General features: G+C 46.5%; 1 protein-coding gene across 1 annotated transcript; it reads left to right on the top strand.

Annotated features, from left to right (window-relative positions):
* The first annotated feature begins 96 nt into the window (after positions 1-96).
* camk1db (calcium/calmodulin-dependent protein kinase 1Db) lies at positions 97-22,308 on the top strand. The gene is made up of 11 exons (XM_030096510.1): positions 97-414; positions 10,355-10,486; positions 12,329-12,403; positions 15,974-16,112; positions 16,204-16,330; positions 16,579-16,654; positions 17,434-17,546; positions 19,320-19,398; positions 20,062-20,149; positions 20,235-20,397; positions 21,796-22,308. The coding sequence occupies exons 1-11, from the start codon at positions 317-319 to the stop codon at positions 21,945-21,947; spliced, it is 1,242 nt and encodes a 413-aa protein (XP_029952370.1). The 5' UTR covers positions 97-316; the 3' UTR covers positions 21,948-22,308.
* The last annotated feature ends 1,132 nt before the right edge of the window (positions 22,309-23,440 follow it).

Genomic DNA, 23,440 nt, shown 5'->3' with positions numbered 1-23,440 from the left:
CCTCCTCCTCCTCCTCTCTCTCTCTCTCTCTCTCTCTCTTTTTCTCTCTCTCTCGCTCTCTCTCTCTCGCTCTCTCTCTCTCTCTCCCTGTCTCTCTCCCTCTCTCTCCCTCAGAGGAGACACCGTGCAGACACACATCCAGGAAGCCCTCGGCGAAACACAGAAGTGCTCTACACTTTTTGTTTTGTTTTTGGTTTCCTCGGCAGGGAGAGACGGCTGGTGGTGATCCTCCAGCAGCGTCTCTCTCCTCCTCCTCCTCCTCCTCCTCCTCCTCATCTTCCTCCTCCTCCTCCTCCTCCCCACACCCCTGTTCGACATGGCGAGGGAGAACGGCGAGTCCAGCGATGGGTCCTCCTGGAAGAAACACGTCGACGACATCAAGAAGATCTTCGACTTCAAGGAAGTCCTTGGGACGTGAGTGGCGCGGTGCCGCAGCCTCGCGAGCGCACACACGCACGCACACACACACACACACACACACAGACGCACGCACGGGGAGAAAACTTTGCATGCAGTTGCTGGAGATTAGCCGCAGATCGCAGCGTCTCCGGCGGACAGCTGTTGAATCTGTCCTCAGTTCACCGGGGAGGGCTTCAGACGCGGGGGTTTTCGGTAAACTTCACGTGCGCAAAGAGACGCGTTTCAACGATCGCTGCCGTGAGAGAGGAGAGGAGAGGAGGGTGGCGAGGATGAGGATGAGGATCATGCTTCATGGTGGTGATGATGATGGTGATGGTGATGATGGGAAGTCGGGCTGTTTCTCGTTATGTCACAGTTCATTGAAAACCTGCTGCAGCAGCTCGTGCACTGCAGGCCGGACAGCTCGTTACCACAACATGACAAACACACCGGACCCTGGTTCTTGTTGACACACACACACACACACACACACACACACACACACACACACACACACACACACACACACACACACACACACACGAAGTCAAGTCCCCCCAGCTGAAGACCGTGATGTTGGGGTCTTTGCTGGAGGACTCTCAGCCTGTCTGGGGACCACTCTGTGCTGAAGTTGGGTTCTTCACCCCCTCCTCCTCTTCATCCTCCTCCTCCTCCTCCTCCTCCTCCTCTCTTGTGTGTTTTTGGAGCAGAGAGCAGACAGATTCCAGGGTTTATTTCGGTCTGCTGTTACTGCTGCTTGGCTTCATGTCTTTCTCTTCTTTGAATGAGTTATGCAGACATCTGAAGGCCAGGCTTCAGCCATTCAGGGTTTTTTTTTTCCCTCCCCCCTCCAGGGGCCACATTAAAAGCTCGGACAGCCGAGACCCGAGACAAAAACATGGACTCTATTCTCCTCAATCTCCCCATCTCTTATCAGTTCCAACCAGTCCCTGCTGATAGCGCTGTGTCCCATAATGACAGCCCAAATTGAAATCTCTCAACACTGAAGATAGATGAACGTAAGCTGCAACCGTCACGGTGAAAACAGAGCAGATTGCACCGTGTGAATCATGTGAGCTCATTTTCATTTGATTCATAATTCCGGGTTAGAGAGAGGCGGCGGTGCAGAGCCCCGGTGAGCAGGCTTGCACGACAGCAGCAGTCCGTTCGGTGATAGACCGCTCGGTGCTGCCGCACATCCAACACGGCGCGCCTCTCACTTCCACGGCCGGCTCTGTCCCCTGAAGACACATCCGTCCGCCGGTGGGCCGGGAGAGATGCGGTGTGGCGATGTTTATATCGTCTGAGAGTGGGTGGAGGCCCGCTGCCGAGGACGGAGCCTCCCCGGAGGGCGTCTGTTTGTTTTCTTTGGTTTGTCCTCAGAAAGTGGTGTCAAGCTGCACAAAAAAAAAACAAAAAACAAAAAACCAAAATGCCCCCTGGCCATGGTGGCTGCAGCACAACGGGAAAAGAGGATAAAACACAGACACTGTGGTCCGCTGCTCGGATATGAGGTGAACTTTGAATAATCTCTGTCCTCCTGGCTTTTTTTCCCCCCTTCCTCTCATTCTGTGAGACACTAAGCGGCGTGACTGCAGATCTGCCTCTTTATGAGGAGCGGGGATCATAAAATTCTCATACAGATCGGTGATTCACGACGCGCTCTCCACACTGGAGCTGTCGGGCCCAACAGTCAGACGCTCCTACCTGGAGGCACTTCTGATTTCCCCAAGGCTTTCATTTATGTGTGAAGAGCCTCTGAATAACGCCGGTGAATCATCGTGGTTTACTGTCCACACACAATGGCCAGGTTGGAGGAGAACGCACGCACACACGAACACACACATCCCTCTCGCCCACAACAAAAGAACGCACACCCTCCAGCGGCAGCTTGTCGCACGACGCCGGCCCGGGTCGACTCCGGGCCGGCTCGCCGCGTCTCAATCAGGGAGTGTCTGGAGGGGCTCTCCAGCGGGCCGCCCGGGGGCAGGGAAGCCCGGCGAGCCGGCGGCTTTGCCCCGGGGATTAAACCTGGAAGTGGAAGGACTGTCGGCGAGGGGAAGAGGACGGAGATTATCCCCCGTCCTCTCGCGCCACCCTTTAACTGCAGGTTGTTTGCGAGGTTTTCCCCGCATCAGTGTCCAGGAGAGATCATCCCCCTGCAGCGGCGCGCTGCCAAAGCAATCACAACGGAAAGTCTCTAAGTGCATTGACTTAATTACATTACTAACATCCAGCTCCGATGCACCTCATGCAGGAGTTTTGCATTTTAATGACGTGACCTTGAACCTTACGCTAAACATTAAGTTATTGTGCTCAGTTTTACATGCAGGTTTTCACGCCTCTATTTAGGTAAACGCTCAAATGCATTTCTCTGTCACAGCCACACACACACACCACAACAGTCGCACCCCTGACCTGAATCTGTTCTGAACAAACACAGTTGCTTCCGTGATGTTTTTCTTTTTTTTCTTCCTTAAACTTTTGTGGAGGTTTAAATTCTAAACTGCAGGAGAGCTTTTCCAAAGAGAGAGAGGCCTGGTTTGCTCTGCAGCTGCAGGTCGGTCTGATGTGTGCTCTGAGGGCAGATTTAGAGCAGGAAGCCTGCGACCACGTCAGCAGCGCTTCCCCTTCTTGGATACGGAGCTAATGAGATCTGAAGTTAGCCCTCGTACCTCGGCACTGGGCTAATTCCAGACCTTTAAGCTGCTGGAACTCAGAGGAAGTAAATTAAGTAACCTGACTACAACACCTTGAAATATCTCGGTGGGTGAAGGCCCGACCATGTGAACTGTGACATGCTTGCCGCTCAATGTCAAACTTTACTCAGAAGCTTCAGTTTCTGTTTGATTTTAGCACCTTTTGTTGTTCCATTCAGTTCATTTTCATTTCTGTAGATCTAGTAATGCATACACGGGCTCTCGATGAAAAGGTTTCCAGACTTAAAGCATTTCTGCTCATTCGTTACATTTTTATTATTCATTTTTCATATTCTGTTATTTGAACCGAGATCGGTTTCTGACTGTGACTGTATCCTGTAGTCAAGCATCTGGTGAAATCAAATAAGCACCTTTCTTTAATGTGCAGCAGTAATAATGGCTGATATTTAAAAAAAAAATACTCTGCAGATCAATTGAATCATTTTCATACGGTTCATTTGATTTTAAGAGCTGAGCTCACTATTTAATGCAATTTCCAATTCCGCTTGGTTTCATGTGTGTCGTGACAAACGCAACATAATCATCTCGCGGAGCTTGACATTTAAGTAAATGCAGAGGGAAGAAAAATAAGAATCCAAGAAGCAGGCGTCAGGTAGAGGAAAAGCTCTGCGTTAACAGGAAGTAACCTCCAGCTGAACCAGCCTCGGCCTCATTCTCTCTTATTTGCACTGACGGAGTCCAGTACTCGCTTTAATTTACAGTTTTCCCTCTCCATCACTACCTAAAGGAAACAGATTGAGCCACCAGAGAGCCAGAGGAGAGCAGAGGTAAATGCTCTATGGTGAAACAGGACTGACGGGGGGGTATATGAGCCATCCCAGTCCAAATTAAAATAATGTAATATTGCAGTTTCAAAGTTTCTTCAAAGAGCCACATTTTTAGTTAGTTAGCCAAAAATATGATGGAATTTTATCTGAAATATCATCTAGGCTGGAGAGAGGACCTTAACACTGAGACGTACATGAACAAGAGACACATGTTTTACAGGAAAATCATTAACTAATAAGCATTTTCTTTAAATAGGCCCATGGTAAACAGACATGCTGCATAAAGAGCCGCCTCATTAGCCTTGGTATTTGCAGCATATTGTTGTGAGGCAACAGTGGAAGCCAGCGAAGCATTGTATCAGAAAAACACAGGTATTATTCATAAACTAAGTACAGGTGAGCCAGGGATTTATTACTTCTGGGAGGATGCTTCCCTCCCTGGACCACCACATTCGCCGTTTTTCTGCAAACCTCCACAGCTTTTTGATTCAGTGGGTCGAACTCTGGAAAATGAACTGACGGATGCAAATTTTCATAAATCTGTAGAACTGTTATAAGGTGCACAAACATGGTCCACAAAAAAAAAAAAAGAAAAGAAAAAAACCAGTCTCCATCTGCATTTGTCCCTCTAACATCCCACCGTCTGAGATCAGTCGTCGTCTTTCAGCTTCCAGTTCAGGCACAAACAGCTCAGCTGCAGCTGACTCATTCATGACACTTGTTGCCCCCGACGGACCATCAGAAAAGGAAAATTACCTTCCCTGTGTTTGATATTTATGGATAAACGGGCTCTTACAGCAGAAAATGCCTTGCTTGTCTCCGATGCTCGGAGGTGACCGCTGTAGCCGTCGCACATTGATTATGTTCTGAACCGCGGCTCGTTTAAAGGCTCGCTGGGTCCTTGAGAGCAGCCTGAATGCAGAGGGAATGGCAGCTAGGCAACTAGGATGCTGGAAGTCCTTGGTTGCTCTGTCTGAAGAAGAAGAAGAAGAAGAAGAAGAAGAAGAAGAAGAAGACTGTATGTTCTGTCTCCCATCAGCACCACCTCCACCGCTGTCCTCCTGCTGCTGTGGGAGCTCACGCGCTGTTGTGGGCCGAATGCCTGCGGAGCGGCCGGCCACGCGCCCCACGCTGGAGTGTACCACCGCGTCCCGTATCGCCGCACAGGAGGCAGTAATCACCCTTATTAAAATCATTCTGCCTCTATCTGACAGGCTGACTTCAGACCAGATTATCCAGCGCTGCGGGGGAAAAGGCTTGGCAGCAGCCCGTTTTTTTTTTTTTTTTTCACTTGTCTGTAAGCATCATTAGCCGCTATCAGTCTGTAAACTGACCGTCGTCCTACACGTGATAAACAATCTGATGAGGGCCAACTGCACATCGGTGGAAAGTAGGCTTAGGCCCGCCGTGCATTGTGGGAATGGCTCCTGGCTGCAGCTGTATCTCATTGTGGCTTCAGATCTACCTGATATGTGTTGTTTACATCCCCTGTTAGCAGGTAACAGCCGAACAGATTACCTTTATGTTCAGGATAAAATGAACTCAAATACAGTTTGATTTATTTGTGCTTCACTGGATATACAAATATAGATAGCTCTTTCATTGCACAATTAATCATGCAATTGTAATTTACACAACTGGACTGAATGAAACACTTGGTCTCTTCTGCTCTTCATTGTTTCATTTTTGCAGACTCAGATAAAACTGATTTCTCGCCTCTTTTTTCATCTTCAGCACTTTTTATGCCATCAATCAATTATGATTGAAAAAAGACATATTCATTACTTTGTATCACATCATCTCAAATAAATTGCGTCGTGAATAATGAACCATCAGTTCAGCTCAAACTGACCACGGAGTGCAGTCAGCTGTCACGTCAAACATTGCAGGTTATCTTGATTGGGGGACATTAAATCCTTTTGTGGAAACGAGCGCCCATCAGTTTTAATCACTGTCATTTTCACAGTTTTTTTCCAGTCATTCTCTTTTCTAAAACTCAGACTGAGTAACAAAGAACACAACAGAGCAGATGGTGGCGCAAAGTCTGGTAAAGAAATACTCGGTGCATTGTGTAACGGCTCCTCAATAGCCACATTTAGGAAAAAGAGTGCACTACCACCTGAATGTTAAGTCACACTGGGAGTGTTTTGGAGTGACCTGTGTGCCTGTGTGTGTGTATCACGTGTGTGTGTGTATTTCCCTTCAAAGCAGATGGTGTCACAGAGGTGTCTCAGTCCTGCTGACGGGTGACTTTGAGCATAACTCCACCTGGATTATTGAGTCCCGACTTTTCCATCACATTGTGTTACGTAACGGGATGCTTGTAGCGCATCTTACACAAGATGATTCAATGTGATTACTCAGCAGCAGCAACACAATACATGCTCCGTCTGTGAATAGCCACAAGAGAAGCCTGGGCCATCAGGACCCCTCCGCCCACCTCCTCCTCCTCCTCCTCCTCCTCCTCCGTGGATAAAGAAAAACAAAATACTTTATCCAAAACAGCCGGCTGAAGTCACAGCCTCAGCATCACAGCAACTTTCCTACGTGATGGATTGACACACAGCTCGCTCTGCCGCCGCAGCCTCGGCCGCCGGCTTCATACCGAGAGCGGCCCACATTCACATTTCGCGTGAGTCAGCCGGTTTGGCTGAGCTGTCTGCACATGTTGTGGCGGTGCAGACTGTCACACACGCAGCTCATGTTGCCGTCCCAACGCCCGGGCTCTGCGGCTCTGGGAGGGAACTTAAAATTCAATTATTATTCTTATTATTCAAGCCAAGTGAGTCAGTGTGCTGCTGACTCCATGGTGCAGGCTGTAACACTGGGTCAGAAGCATTTCGCAGGCATGGCGGAGGCTGATTTATCTGCTGTTGTAGACTGAGACGGGTTTTAAATGAACAAAGTTACTTATCCTGCACTGAAACTGATGATTATTGATGATGATTATTGAGGTCCTTGTTGCTTAATAAGTCTGACCAGTAGTCCACAGCCTGTAAAATGATCTGATTTATCATCATATATAGTAAAGAAAGAGGCCGCACAGTGGTGCAGTGGTGAGCACAGCAAGAGGGTTTGTGGTTCCTGCTGATAGGATCGATCTACTGGATCTGTCTACACTGCTTTTGTTCAAACTGATGTAGTTATGATAAGGTGGATCATTTTAAATGGGTTATAACACGTTTTTCAAAACAGTGTATTATAATATAGGCAGCATCTTTATTTACAAATGTATTTGATTTGTTTAGGAGAAGCAGGTTTATCACAGCAAGGGGGAGGAAATGTGTCTCTTCCTGGCACACAAAAAAAGTGAGATACACAGACTAGAGTATATCCCTCCTGTGGATATGGCTACACTACCTGCCAAAACTCAACATTCATGCCCACTTTGAAAGTTTTGAAGCAGTTTTTCAGCTCCTCGGCTGGTGAACGGATTCCTGCATGCAATGTGTGGGATCCAGCATGTGGGCACAGTCCCATCACCATATGCACGTTCGTAGCGCACATCGCACCTCTCTTCTTGTGAATTACCAGCAGCGGCGGAGCTCTGCAGCGCGGTTTGTCATGCCTTCATGCACCGACAGAGCGGAGGGAAGTCGCAACCCTGAATTGTGTTGTCATTCACAGGAAGCGATGCCGCTGCCTGTCAATGCGGCGAGCCCGTGGGAGGCGAGGTGCACAGAGAAGGCGCCGCGCGCTCACAGGTTTCCTGTGGTTTAGAAATGGAGGACAGAGAGCGTGCATGCACGAGAGCAGTGTCCGCACAGCTGTGGACGCTGGTGGCGTGCGCCGAATAGAAATGACGCTCATTGTCCTCACGGCAACAGCTGCGGCGGGAAGATAGACGCTCACCTCCCCTCACGCGCACGAGGCCCCTGAATGAACATTTGGGCCCACGCTGTGTCACAATCCGTGCGTTTACTTGGGACTTTTTATCCCTCTATAAAGCCTAATTCCGCTCTAAAATTACCGTGTAAATGTCTGAAAATTGTATTCAGAATTAAGCTCAAATCCAAATTGACCAGCGGGTTTATTCTCCTTTGGTAACAGAATTATATGCTAATTAGGCGCGACTTCATTCCGGCCGTTCTGCGCATGCTCCGCCGTGATGACACAAAATTCCAAGATGGCGTCCTGCAGGCCCGCGTTTCGCCACGTACGGAGACGATTTATATAACGGCAGTTTTAGAAGAATGCATGTAACGAAACGAGCGGATCGACGGTCGCTTAACAACGCGGATATATTCAAAGCTGTAGCGTCAAAGTTGATCGAGAAAGAAAGACGATTAAAAAAGCTGTTTACTTCCGGGAGACGTCAGTACGTCACGGCTGCCCCCTGTCCAATCAGAACGCTTCGCAGACCCCGGCGTGAGACAGGATTTAATCCTTAGTTTTTTGCATGTAAACACGAAGCTCATGAATATAATTCTGAATGACTTGATTCAGAACAAGCAAATTTCGAATTAAAAACACTGTAACCACACTCAATGGGGTCAAGATGGAAGGGTGTGTGAACAGACTACACTACCCGGTCACTTGGCTGGGTGACAGGCGTGGTCTCCATGCCTGTTACCCAGCCAAGTGACCAGGTAGTGTGCTCTGTGCACACACACACACACACTCCTGCCTGGCTGACCCTTCCCCCCCCCCCCCCCCCCCCATCAGTGAGGGATTATCATGGATTTGATGGCCATGGCGGGACTTACTGCGGCCAGTGGCGCTGAGTTTAGAGCCCGTTGGGAGGAGTGGATTACAGTTTATGGACATAATGGATCCTCTGTGGTCCGTCCTGTCCGAAGAGCTGCAGTGCATTCTTGTGCGTCATCGCTTTGATGTATCTGATGACATCCAGTCATCCACCCGCTGCAGCTGTCAAACACTGAGCATGAACGCAAGAGGAAAATCTCCTCCTGTAGATAAATGCTGAATGACAATAACCATGATAAGAACTCCCATAATATATCAAGAGCACCTTTCATGCTTTCATAAATCGCCAAATAAAGCCATGTAGATTGAAATCCAAATGGTCTGTGGGAGGAAACGAAACCACACACACACATAGAGAACATGCAAACTCCAAACCGAACGCCTCTCAAACCACAGATGTTCTAATTATGAAGTGAGAATTGTAAATACTACAAGGTTGGGCTTGTAGTATCCATAAATAATGAGTGTGTCCAAAAAATGAAGTATTGAGAAAAAATTAAAGATTGAGTGTTGTTTTAAGAATCTGAAATAGAAACTTTAATAAAAGCTTATAATCTCCTAAAACAATTAGTGCTGCTCAAAAATAAACTTCAATGCCAATTATGGGACCATTTGGCTACATTTAGAGTTTTAAAATTCCTCTTGGATCACATCATCTTGTTGAAATCCTGCTGTGTAACACTTATGTGATAGACAATAAAAATATAATTTCAATGATATATTGTCCATTTTTTAACAAAGCCTGTCATACAAACAAATTATGAAGTTGGTACATTGAGGAAAACTTTCTTTTTGTTTTGATAGACATATTCCAGTTCTACAAGTTATCTACCAATTGTATTCAAATCTTTGCATCTCAGAAAGAAAAGACAATATAGACTTAGAAATTTAAATCCTTCTTTTTGGCTACGCTGACTTTGCGACTGTAAGAAAGTGAAGAAAATCCAAACTGAATTGGAACAATCTCTAAAGCCCCTCTTGTTTTTATGCCGCTGCCTGTGTTCACTCGGCCATGTCAGGTCAAAAACATTTATACAGAAAGGAGAGACTTTTCATCCCAGCTGTTTTAAAGAAACAGGCGGCACAAGAAGGAATGCAGCGAGCGGACAAAACGCAAGACAGACACACATCAGAGGATCCTCACATAACCTCACTTCACTCTCATCAGAGTCACCGGTTCATCCCTTCATCAGCGTCGGTTATCATGTTTTTCTGTCCTTTTGAAAATCTTGAGCCATCTGAAGCCCTCCTGTGGGCGCACGGAGGGAAAAAGGTGTGTAATGAAAAACAAGAAGGGGGGGGGGGGGGGGGAGCAATCACACTGCCTGCTCAGAGAGATTTATTATCTCTGTGGTATCATAGCAACAGATACAGATTGCTGGTGCAAATATTCCCTTAATTCGGTATTTGTTTTTAAAGGCTCTCATGTATGGAGGCAGATGGCAGAGGAAGACACGCCATCCGCCGCCCTAAATGGGTGTTTTTTTTTCTTCTTTTTTTTTTTTTTCAGAGGTTTTAAAAGTGTTTGCTGTGCTTTTGGCGGCACACAGGCACCGAGTGTGCGCCAGCACCGAGGGCTGTCAGCCATAGTGAGAGGGGCTCTGCCAGTTCTCAGTAAATATTCACAATATGCTGTTTGTGTACTCTGGCCTGTCTGCCTCTGAGTGCCCCTCTATCTACTCACTGACGATGTGTCAATATTGTCCGAGCGCGCATGAGGCGGGGCTGACGCGCCTGTCTCTGTTTCTCCCTCTCCCGCAGCGGGGCGTTTTCCGAGGTGGTGATGGCTCGGGAGAAGGCCACGGGGAAGATGGTCGCCATCAAGTGCATCCCCAAAAAGGCGCTCAAGGGGAAGGAGACCAGCATCGAGAATGAGATCGCCGTTCTGAGGAAGTAGGTGTCATCTGACGGGGCTGGAGGACGAGGAGGAGGAGGAGGAGGAGCGACATCTCTTTAGATGAGGGGTCACCCTCCAGGAAGCTCTCATTTCCTTCCTTATTCAGTTTGTTTAACAGGAATTGTCTGTCTTAAGTGACTTGTCAAATGCCATCAATCCACATTTTTGGGCCCTTCAGGGTTGAGACATGCAGCCTGGCCTCACCTGTCAGCATTACACTAGAAATAGAATGATTCATATGTTGTCGCAGTGGAGAAAGTCCTGTCATACATTTCAGGGTTGCTTTGACACCTTCCTCCTACCTGAGCGTTATTGCTGAGCACTCCTACGTAGAAATGTCCCACTGGTACTGGAATCTTTAGGCACGATAATGCACATTTCCACTAAGCAAAAAATATACTTCAAGACTGTTTGGAGAAACACAACAGCAGCGTAGAGGTGTTGGCTTGACCTTTGATCTCTCAGAGGTCTGTTGGAATCCATTTTAAAGGACAGGAGCTGGTCTTAATGATGTGGCTGACAGATGTGGAAAAATAAAAGACCGACTGTGAAAAAAAGAAGAAAGAAAACTTGTTTAATCACCTTCTATTTTAGTCTATTGTTTTGAATTCTCAAACAGTTGAGAGCTTTATTTTTAGCTTTAAGCACCACATGGAACATCGCGGCTGAACCCTGGAAGGATTATGAAAATGAATTAAAAAAAATCTCAGAGTTGTTCTTTTGCCTCGAGTTAAACATGTTTGCCTGTTTTTGGAATTAAACGTGACTGTCCCTCATTGTCGATTCGATAAGTCTGATATGAGAAACCCACCTCTGACTGGGCGATTGAAGACGAATGAGTATTTACAGCTTCTCTGTTGGTTTCAATCATCGGTAAATCTGGCGAGAAGTGTCAGTTCCTCACCTGCCTCAAGCTGCTCTTACACATAGTGCACACACTCTCTCTCACACACACACCTACACAGTCTGAAAGGCTCGCATTGACACGGGGTGACGCGCCGTCCTCCTGCTGATGGGTAATTCCCCCGAGCAGCTCAGTTATCTGTCATTCTTGAAGTGAGCTCGCCAGTTGTTGCCTGTAGTTGCTTGGTTACAGCTGCCATCCTTTGCCTTCACCCCCACCCCACCCTTCTTTTTCCCCCTTTCTTCCTCCATCTTTGGTGCCTCATCCACTTCTCTCATACCTTTAACTCATCTCCGTTTAGTCTTAAAGCCACTGCAGCCTCATTTCCATTCTGGACCCAGAAAGAGGAAAAGTTGTGAAGGTTGTTCAGTCCCTGGAGACGGTCCTCTCCCCCCCATCACACCCCCTCCTCCTCCTCTTCCTCCTCCTCCTCCTCCTCCACTCCCACCTTTTCCCTTTCAAACACTGACCCTTCCTGCAGATGCTCATCTGAATGTGAATATCACCTCGCCTTGGCTCTTCTTCTTTTTCTTTTTTTTTTTTTGAATGTGGTTGCCTGGACACAGACTCGCAGTAGCATCTCGATCCGGTCAATAACATTTTCTTCAGGTGCTCCCACTGACGGGGAAAACCACATCGTGACTCATGAGAGGCACGCACACACACATACACACACACACACACACGCACACACACACACACACACTCCATCATGTGCAAAAGGTCTCTCCCCCTGTGTGAGCAACATGCCTGGATGCTCGGTCAGCGTTGTGCACATGCATGAGAGTAAGTGTCCAGAAAAAAAAATAGCTGCATCGAAAAAAGAAAAAGAATAAAAACCCTCACTGTTACAGAAAAAAAGAACAGAATGGAAAGGTTAATTGCGCGCCCTCTGCGACCTGACGGTTTTCCGCCCTCTCTCCGTCTCTGTCAGGATTAAACACGAGAACATCGTGGCTCTGGAAGACATCTACGAGAGCTCCAACCACCTGTACCTCATAATGCAGCTGTAAGTACATCAACACGCTGAGGGCAGCTCTTTGTCTCCCATTTGGCCCGTCATTTTGATAATGCGCTCTGTTTTTTTTTTTTTTTTTTTGCTTGGGTAAGTGTGTGTGATGTCCTTGAGGCATCTTTGGCTGAGTGGTTACAGCAGCAGCTTTAAAACGCAGCAGCACTGAGACTTCACATCCAAAACTGAACCGCCGTGTGGCTTCTCTTCAGTCGGAAATCTGACATTTTGAAATAAATTGCTTTCGTGATGAGATTTCCGAAACAATGTTGTCTTTGTTCGGCGTTGTTCTTCACTCAAAGAGCCTCGCTCTGTTTTTGTAAGATGAGTTACTCAGACTTTTTACCCCTGAAGGTTCCCTCTATGAAAGGATGGAGACTCATTCTCTCATCTTTGATTTGCCAAACTATGGCTGTAGCATCATGCAAAATCAACCTATTAAAGCATTTTCCAGGTCTTATCAATATCCATAAATAGGCTTTTTGTAAGGGTTTCTTTAAGTTTGGACATAAGGATGCTGTTGTGTTAAAATATAATGACATTAAGTAACAATAGCATATTTATGATGAATATTCTTCATTCATCACCAGTGAAAAAGTTATTTCTGAAGCTTAAATGGTCATTTAATTTACAGACGTGGACAAAATTGTTGGTACCCGTCGCTTAGTGAAAGAAAAATTCACAGTGGTCAGAGAAACAACTTGAATCTGACGAAAGTAATAATAAAAAAAATCTATGAAATTTAACCAATGAAAGTCAGACATTGCTTTTCAACCATGCTTCAACAGAATTATTAAAAAAAAAAAAAAAAAAAAAAAAAAACTCAAGAAACAGGCCTGGACAAAAATGATGGTACCCCTAGAAAAGACTGAAAATGATGTGACCAAAGGGACATGTCAGTCCAAGGTGTGTCCACTAACTAGCGTCACAGGTGTCTCCAATCTAGTAATCAGTCAGCGGCTCATATAGAGGGCGACAGGTCGTCACATGAAGTGTACCACACTCAGCATGGACCAGAGGAAGCAAAGGAATGAGTTGTCTCAGGAGAGCAGAAAGCAAGTTATAGAGAAGCATGTTGAAGGTAAAGGCTATAAGACCGTCTCCAGCAGTTTGACGTTCCTGTGGCTACAGCTGCACATATTATCCAGAAATTCAAGATTCATGGGACTGTAGCCAACCTTCCTGGACGCGACCGCAGGAGGAAAACTGATGACAAATCAAAGAGACGGATAATCCGGATGGTGACAAAAGAGCCCAGAAAAACTTCTAAAGCGATTAAAGTTGAACTTCAAGCTCAAGGTACATCAGTGTCAGATCGCACCATCCGTCGCTGTTTGAACCAAAGTGGACTTCATAGGAGATGACCCAGGAGGACACCATTGTTTAAAACAAATCATAAAAAAGCCAGACTGGAATTTGCCAAACTACATGTTGACAAGCCACAAAGCTTCTGGGAGAATGTCCTCTGGACAGACACAAATGGAAGTTCTTGCCAAGGCACATCAGCTCTATGTTCACAGGAGGAAAAATGAAGCATATCAAGAAAAGAACACTGTCCCTACTGTGAAACATGGAGGAGGCTCTGTTATGTTCTGGGGCTGCTGTGCTGCATCTGGCACAGGGGGTCTGGGATCTGTGCAGGGTCCAATGAAATCTCAAGACTATCAAGACACCCTTCAACCTGAGGCAGCTGGAGCAGTTTGCTCAGGAGCAGTGGCCACAATACCTGCTGAAAGGTGCAGAAGTCTCATTGACGGTACATGAATCGTTCGATTGCAGTGATTGCCTCAAAAGGTTGTGTAGCTAAATACTAAGTTAAGGGTACCATCATTTTTGTCCAGGCTTGTTTCATGAGTTTTTTGTTTTTTTTTTGAAAAATAATTCTGTTGAGAACCAGTGCCTGACTTTCATTGGTTAAATTTCATAGAATTTTTATTTGACTACTTTTGTCGGATTCAAGTTGTTTCAAGTTGTTTCTCTGACCACTTTCTTTCATCAAACGAAGGGTACCAACAATTTTGTCCACGTCTGTATCTGTAGATCCCAGTCTAATAATGACCTGCATCAGATTTGTGAAAACTGTCCTGTTAACCTGAGAGCCTGGATTGTTTGGACAGTTGGTTCTGGACAGGAGATGAGGCTTTGACATTTTAGGTTTTAGTATCAAAATCCCAAAATCACTCTTAGTTTGAGTCAACACAGAGCTAAATAAAATACTTTAAGATCTTTTAAATGCAGATCATATTTACATGATGAATATAAAGCTGTTGTGGCTGCTTTGTGTTCCACAGCGGAGTGTAATGTGTCCACAGCTGCTTCCTCTCCTCACCGCGAACGTGCCGACCTTCGTCTACTTCAGCTTTCAGCCGTAAAGTGCACGGCGTCTCCGGCGCTGCCGATTCTCCGTGCGTCGTCACTCGTTCCCAGACCTTTCCCTTTCCACGCGTAATTTCACACCGTTTGTGACTAATGCGCCGGCAATTTGGCCCGCCGTCATTTGGCCTCTTTGTATCTCTGAAAGGTGCTTAATGTTGCCTTCAAGTCTCACTTATGGAGATGCAGACTGGCAGCCGCGGCTCTCGTGCTTAAAGCTGAACTTGCTGTGAGTCACTTGTTGTGTTTTGATGTGAATTCGGCTCAGAGTTGAGGAGAAAGGCTGCTGCATCGCTTCCCAACACTGCAGCAAAAAGACGCCAATAGAGCATCACAGGAAACCAGATTAAAGAAGGATTTTCGTAGCTTTCAATTAATTTTAATTAAAAAAATACTTTTTCTTTATCTTCAGCATTTTAATATTTTATTCATTTACATTTATTTGTCTTAATAAAACTCCTTGTCTATTAAATTTGTGTACTTTAGTGATTCTGTTGGTTCATTGTTGCTGCTCTTTGTTGTGACTGTTTTCCAAAAGCTGTAATGATAATTACATTTTTCCTTACAGAATTCTAGAATAAAGCCATTTTCAAAAGATGCGCTTATATCATCGATCTTGTTTCTCACATTTTTTTTTTAATATTGACCTTATTACCCAGTCACTTCAAAAATGTGTGATCAAAATAATTACCATTAATTTAATCATACTTTGTAATATTCACACGTCCCTCTGAAAAGTGTTGTCATCGTTACACACATGGATGCTCTCAGCTGCTCGCAAACATCACCATGAAAAGACGTTGTCTCTTTATGATTTGCATTAAAATGTAGATTTATGGCTGAAAACGAGCAGAAATCATCTCTAGACGACATTGTTTCTCTGACAGAATCGCCTGAAAACTGTCTCCTTTCTGCCGATTAAAGTAAAATAAACCACCGTCACTCAAACTGTGTTGTTATTCTGACAGAACATTCCTTCCTTTTGTCGTTCTGCAGCCACATTATCACAATTGGCTGCAGCAGTATTAAAGGCTTATAATTTCAAGCTGATGAAATGAAAGAAATACACAAATTACAATCCAGAAAAGTGTAAAAATTCACATTGCTGTGCAACAGAACTGTGCAGTGAAGGAGCGTCGGCTCCTTGTTGTGTTAAATATTCTCGTCCTCTGTGGTTGATCTGTTTTCTCGCAGGGTGTCTGGAGGTGAGCTGTTCGACCGCATTGTGGAAAAGGGCTTCTACACAGAGATGGACGCCAGCCGGCTCATCCGCCAGGTTCTGGACGCCGTCAACTACCTGCACTCCATGGGCATCGTGCACCGAGACCTGAAGGTGCAGCATGCTGGGTGTTTTTTTTGCTGAATTTGTTGCACGGTGCACGTTTTGACGCCTCGCCTCTCTCTCTCTCTCTCTCTCTGTGCAGCCAGAGAACCTGCTGTACTTCAGTCCTCACGATGAGTCAAAGATCATGATCAGCGACTTCGGGCTGTCGAAGATGGAGGGAACAGGTGGCGTGATGGCCACCGCCTGCGGGACTCCTGGATACGTGGGTGAGGACGCGCTCCGAGCCCCGGCTCCGCCGAAAAAAACCCCGCTCTGAGATAATGAGATGCTGGAGTTGGGTAAACACAGCCTAATTTAATCTGCCAGCAGCCACGGGTTCACCTTAGCCATCTGCTGCGGGCGCCGTCGCCAGCATTCCCATTCTCCTCACAGCCAGTTGTTTGCATTTGTTTCGCTGCATGAATGCTAGTTATTTCTGACCTGGTTTTTAAAACGACTTCCTCTGTGGTTTCAGCTCCTGAGGTTTTAGCTCAGAAGCCCTACAGCAAAGCAGTGGACTGCTGGTCCATCGGGGTCATCGCTTATATTTTGTGAGTACAAAAACTAAAACCCTTTTTTTTGTTTAAAAATTAAAATTTAAAATAGAATTGAACGTTAAAGAACCAATAAAGGTAGAAGGTGTGGGGAAGTTTCTGAGTCAAGGAAAGAAACCAGACATCCTGACGGCCTTTTGATGCTCTGAGGCTTCGAATGGAGCAAATCCCAGTCGACTGACTGACTTCCTGTAGCCACACTCCTGAAGTAAAGCCCACCCTGACGGTTTGAGGCCTCCTCCTCCCGCCTCGGAGCTCGGCTCTGCTGCCGATCGCAGCTCCTGACGGCGAGCCTGCAGGCCTGCAGTGGAAGGCAGTGTCTGGAGCTGCCAGCCTAATTAGGTGAAGTATCGTCGCTCATTAGCACAGAGAAAATCCCCGGTGAGGTTTTCCGTTCGTGAGGTTCAATAGGTTTAAGGTAATCAAGTGTTTTGTGTCCTGTCGTCACACATGAGTTTGTTTTGGAATATTTTCTTTGTTTTATTATCAACAACTCCATTAAATGCATTTTCTGTCACATCTGCAGTTTATATACCCATCATATATGATGTGCTGTTATTGTATGTGTTTTTTTCCCCTCCTCTTCGTGTTCACGCAGCCTCGATAATCCCTCCCCGTCTCCTGTTGGCATGCTATATGAAAAATCAAACTGCCAGTAAATGGGATTAGGCCAGAGCAAATCCTTTTTAGATTTGGGTTGAAGTTTGCAGCATGGGCCGGGCGGCGGCTCTCGCAGGGGCCGGCGGTTGTGTAATCTCCCATCTTCATCTCCTCAGGCTGTGCGGCTACCCTCCTTTCTACGATGAGAACGACTCCAAGCTCTTTGAGCAAATCCTGAAGGCCGACTACGAGTTCGACGCGCCGTACTGGGACGACATATCAGACTCTGGTGAGCAGCAACGCCCTCCGTCTGTAATCAGCATTATTAGACGGGTTCATTCAGCTGGCATTAACATCCTTCATGTTCTCAAAAACACTCCTTTCAACAGTTTGTTGATTTCACACTTGAATTTGAAAATAGTCATTCAAGGTTCCAGATGCCTTGAACAGATTGTTGTCGTGTCTGTTTGGATGTTTGTTTAAAAAAAGAAAAGAAAAACGGGAAGAGAGCAGGAGGAAGTGGGAATTCCCCCCGCTGTCATCATGTCTCACATGATGAGACGTTCATGCTCGTCCAGGACAGGAACTAATCCAGGAAGGGTCAAGAGTTCATCCACAGCTGAGTGTGTGTGTTTGATGTAATTTCTTCCAGAACTTAAAGGAATCTCATTTTTTTGGCTTGAACTGAAGCAAACACATCAGGGCTGCTGAACAATAACAACAAATCATAATAATATGAATTTCTTTGTAGATAAACTGCATTTAAATAGAAGTTCATTGATTTTTTTTTTTGTTTTGGGAAACATCCTTTGTTTCTTGGTGTGTAACATTGTAAAAGTCCAGTCTCTGAGTGTGTGGGTGTTCGGAAGCAGCAACCGTTTGCCTGATTCCTCTATGAAGGAAACATTCAGGAGGAATTCGTTGCCGCAGATTCCTGAAAATGCCTCCAGCCTGAGACGTAGCCTTGAGAGTGAGAAAGGAACCTGAAATGACGCCCCCCCCCCCCCGTTTGTTTTGTCGCCGCTGCAGAACCGCAGCAGGATTAACATTAGCAGCACCTGTTTGACTCAGGTGAGCCGGCTCACCGTCACGGCTCTCAGGGAGGCGTGACGGAGCGGAGCGCCGCTTAATGACAAATGTTTCAGAGCAGCTTTCGCCTCAAACGTCTGCTCCGAACAAAACACGCAGAGAGCCTCGCCAGTGCAGCTTGAAGGGGAAATATGAACTCGTTCCCTCGCTTTTCAGGGGGAAGATGGATGAACATTATGCTTTTTACTTCTGCTCTTTCATTTTTAGACCCTTGAAAATCTTCACAGGAAGAATTTTGATGGAACAAATAACCTCAATGTTGTTTTTTCTCAGTTATTAGACGACATAATGTCAAATACATTACCCAAGTAGAAGTTAATGCAACTGGACTTTGACCGTTTATATGGTAATAACTGACATGATAACTATTAAAAAATGTATTTTAGTCTTTTTTACACCTTTGAAACTTTAACCAACATCTTATATTACATAGATATCTATAACAATCACTTAAAAAGTTTCACAGTTTCACATTTCCAGCTCAGAAAATAAAACCTCCTCATGTGATTATATTTCACTGAATAGAAACGACTGAATGTCACCACGCTGCAATACAACGTGTGATTTGTAACAAAGGAGCCTGAATCAGACTGAGAGTTTTGAGTATGTGTTTGAAAATAACACCTCTCACCCAACAAAGGCAGTAACCTTGCAGGATAACAGTGGGTCGTATTTGAAATTTTGATCTTCTTCATCAAAATACCGTCAGTTATTCTAAAGACGGTGGAGTGGTTTTAGTTTAGACCTTTCAGACTGACCGTAAAAAGCCACATGATGAGAGAAAATAACAGTCCGGACATAACCTGAGCGGTTTTGAGATAGGTGGAGGGTAAGAACTTTGTTTTAGTGAAATGCAAAAGCAGAATTGGTTGTATCGGTCCGTCGTGGTGAAGAAGGAGCTGAGCGGAGAGGCGACGTGTCGGCCACATCCTCGGCCGGACGAACTCCTGACTCTTCTGCGTTCCCTCCACAGCCAAAGACTTCATCAGCTGCCTCATGGAGAAGGACCCGGAGAAGAGATTCACTTGCGACCAGGCTCTCCAGCACCCCTGGTGAGAAGCTAGCTGCGGCCCCCACGGCGCCGCCGAGCAGCACAATCGCAGGGAAACCACACGTCTCGCCGCCATTACGCAGCGGTGTGACGCAGATTGGCGGCCTTACACGTTTGTCACGAGGAGCTCGTCCTCCCACTGTCATCTGTCGCCATGGCGCCGAGCCGCGAAGCCCACCTCTGCTCCGCGCCGCCGGCCCTCGCCGAGGAAAATCTGCCGAATGAATGGACGCCAATTAGCGGCTGGCGTCCTGAAGGATGCTTGAAGAATGTGGAAGCTTTAATGAATGATTGGGACATCGTCCCAGGAGCTAATGAGAGTGGGCCGGCGCTCCGGGTCCTGCGGGCAGGTGGTCCCCACAAAACACACACCTGTTACCGAAGAAATGACGTCCATTGACCAGATTTCATGCAGAGATGTTACGATGAAGGGAAACGGGGAGTGAGCGTCTGTGGAAACCCCCCCCCCTCCTCAAATCAATCAAAGGTGTTTAAGCAGAATGAAAATAAATGAAGGGAGCCAACAGGGGAGCAGCGTGAGAATGATTCCCCAGCTATTACACACACACACACACACACACACACAAACCACCGGGGAGATCTGCTTTGCGATGTGTGAATTGTTGTGAGCCTGATCTGAGTCCGTTTTACTTCTTCTCCCCAGGATTGCAGGAGACACTGCGCTCTGCAAGAACATCCATGAGTCAGTCAGCCGGCAGATGAGGAAAAACTTTGCCAAAAGCAAATGGAGGGTGAGCGCATGAAACACACACACACACACACTCACTCACTTTTCCCTGGTTGTGCTCTTACCCGGTTACGGCCTCCGTTTTGCAGCAAGCCTTCAACGCCACGGCCGTGATCCGCCACATGCGGCGCCTGCAGCTGGGCACCAGCTTCGGCAGCAGCCTCCACAGCGCCAACTCGGTGGCCAGCGCTCAGAGCCGGGCCCCGGCCAAGAGCCAGTCGGTGGACTGCGCGCCGCTCTCCCTGAAGGACTGTGAGTGACGCTTCCGGTGACCCGCGGCGGCGCCTCGGTCTTTTAGCTCGGGGTTCTCACTCTGCTGCCCTCTTCGCCGAGCTGTTTAACGAGCTCCGCAGGCGTGATTTTCAATTAACGGAGTTCGACGGGAGCCGCGCTCGTCGCAGCTTCTCCAGCGGCTTTTCAGTCCACGCCTTAAACGCGCTGATTTGATACATTCGACAAAAAAACTGAGTGTCTTTAGCGCTGTTTTGAATAGCTTTACTGGCTCAGACTGTGGAGAATACACCAACAGTGTATAAAAAGACATGTTTTTATTAGTTTTTTAAACATTTTTCGCCATCTAGAGCCGATTCCAGCTGGGTGAAGACAAGTTTTCATAGAGTCACAAATCAACGATTTCATGTTTTTGAAGTGTGGGAGGAAGCCAGACAACCCAGACTGCACAGGAAGAACATGCAAATTTCACAAAGAAAGGGCACCAAAGGTTACCCAGGCTCGAGTCGGGAGCTTCTCGCTACGAGCCGACAGTGCTAGTTGTATTCTTTTCTTTTTTTTTTTTTTTTTGTCTTATGAGGTAGAAACAACAGCTGAATGGCATACAGCGTTGACTGAATGTACCAGATTCTGCAAACTTTAACACTAAAAGAGCCATGTTTGGGATTTTCTATCAAATCAAAGTTACTTTTAACCTTTAAATGAGGCTGACACAGTTTAAAAAGTTTCATATACAGTTTTGATATATATACTAAGCCATTTTCTTCCATTATTCACCTTGAAATATTAGTCATTTTACCATTTTTCCCCCATTTCTTGAGGTACTTTCTTTTAATGATACGTTAGAGTACAGTTGATTTCTATTGGCATCTTTTCACGTTGTACTCAGTATTCAGTGGTTTAGATGACCCCTGGCACAGTGAAACAGCGTCTCTCTCCATCCTGTTCAGTACGTCTCAGCTAACACAGCCACTTCAAACGGCGTGTCCAGCCTCGGTTCATTTGCAGCGCTCCGTCCTGAACTCAGCCTCAAGATACAAAAGTCTCAGCAACAAAAACACAGCTCACACTGCAAAGTAGAAAACACTGAGAAAATCAAACAACACAGGATATAATTTGCAGAGCATAATTATGAGCGAATAACAAGATATTCTCACTGACATAGAGATCAACCGTCTCATTTCCTGCACGAGCTGAAAGGAAAATCCAAAGTCCAAAAGTCTTCCTCACAAACACATCGCTCTGCAGCAATCAAACACACTTTACTGATGTCATTCAGGCAGTTCAGATACTGTGTTTGGATTGTGAGACAAAGGAAGGTATTCAATGTTATGATTCATTACCAGCTTTTAGATATTCCCATCATGTTTTACATTCCAGCCTGTCAGATGCTGAACCTGTGTGTTTTCTCCCTCACAGGTCCCCCCATCGCCCCTTTGCCCTCTGCTGTTAAAGTCTTCAGTCAGGCCTCTGAAGCTCCCGCCGCCGCCCGAGAGGAGGCGTCCGTGACGGCCGAGCCCCCCCGGCCGCGGCCCTCCACCGTCACCGTCATCCACACGGGGACTAAATGACGCCAGGTTCCGCGGGAGGTGAGCTGGGAGACGACGGAGCTTTGAGACGGGGACTGGAAAAAAAAAAAAAAAAAAAAAAACCCGTCCCAGGCCTCGTGGTTTTAACGTCGTCGCCCAGTTCGCCCATCCCGCCACCTCCCATCAGTTTCCGCCAAATCGGGAGGAATTTGAGGAGCGCAGGCTCAGCTCCATTTACCGTGGCTCAGGCCTCCCTTCACGCTGTCACGAGACCTGGAAGCACAGAGGAGAAGGGGGGGGGGGGGGCTTCACCTGAAGTTGGTTTAGAGGAGGCCGTGCAGCCTGGACCGAGGCTGCAGCGGCAGAAAAGGAAAGAAAAAAAAAAAAAAAACCAAGCAGCTGGTCTGAGAAGTGCCACACTGAAGAAGAGTCTTCACTGAAGCTGCTGTCACTTTAGACTGAGAGCGTGGTTCTTCTGACGGGACGGTCCGCTGTTTGCCTTGTATAAATATCCTGCCTGGAACTGTTGAGTGGAGTCGTGTTATGCAAGTGAAATATAAGCTTCAAGCTGTGGTAAATAATTGTGGCATCATCTGCACTCTCAACTTCTCCTTGTTTTGACAGCTCTTGTTAATTTGCTGTGGTATTTGCTGTGATGCCTCACAGCCTCGTATCTCCAAACAGTATGACTGTGTGTGTGTGTGTGTGTGTGTGTGTGTGTGTGTATGTGTGTGCGTGTGTGTGTGTGTGCACACAAACGGGGCGTTGTGCTTCAATCATGGCTGAGATCACTGAGGGCCGGTGCTTTGCACTAATGTATTGGAATATTTATTTTCTTACCGTACAATTATGACTTTTGTAAAAGTACCACTCGCGGAAACTGTAAATATTTCGCCAGACTGGACTGAGAGTTTTTGCTGCGCTGAGGGATCAAGACACAGTACCTTGTAGTCGTCACTTTGTACCCGCTGTTCTAGTCGATGCGTGTGTTTTGACGTGACTGTGAAGTCCTCGTTGACCACAGGAGGGCGGCCGCAGGTCGCCGCTGTGACCAGTTCTCAGGGATTTGCAGGGACGTGTACATGAAGCTGACCAAACTCATCCGCTGTCTCCGATGGCAAAAACCTGTTGAAGGCAAAACCTCCAAATACTGCATATTACTCTAATGTGCCACTGGGAGAGTTGCACCTGTTTTCTTTTTTTTCTTTTTTTTTTTTGTAAAGCTGTTATGATTGACACTATGAATTTTACGTAACCCTTTAAAACGTTTCACTTATTACTTGGGTGTAAACAGAGTGGCGTGTGCGTTCATGTCTGTGGTGACGGTGTAAAATGGCAGCCGGATGCGAATGTAACCTGGCTGATGTCGCGGAGTCCGATCGGTGGTGTACAGTTGAGTAGTTGAAATCTCGTGCTCTGCTTCCGCTCAGGAGTGGCTGCTCCCCGAAAAACAGCTCAGTCACTTTGTGTTTGATCACTGTGCTTTCATACCAGCCCGTTGAATTTAGCAGGAAGACTGCTTCTCTCCGGACGTT

The sequence above is a fragment of the Salarias fasciatus genome, chromosome 7, assembly GCF_902148845.1.
Source record: "Salarias fasciatus chromosome 7, fSalaFa1.1, whole genome shotgun sequence".
Classification (NCBI taxonomy): Eukaryota; Metazoa; Chordata; class Actinopteri; order Blenniiformes; family Blenniidae; genus Salarias; species Salarias fasciatus.
This window is presented reverse-complemented; position numbering and strand designations above follow the sequence as displayed.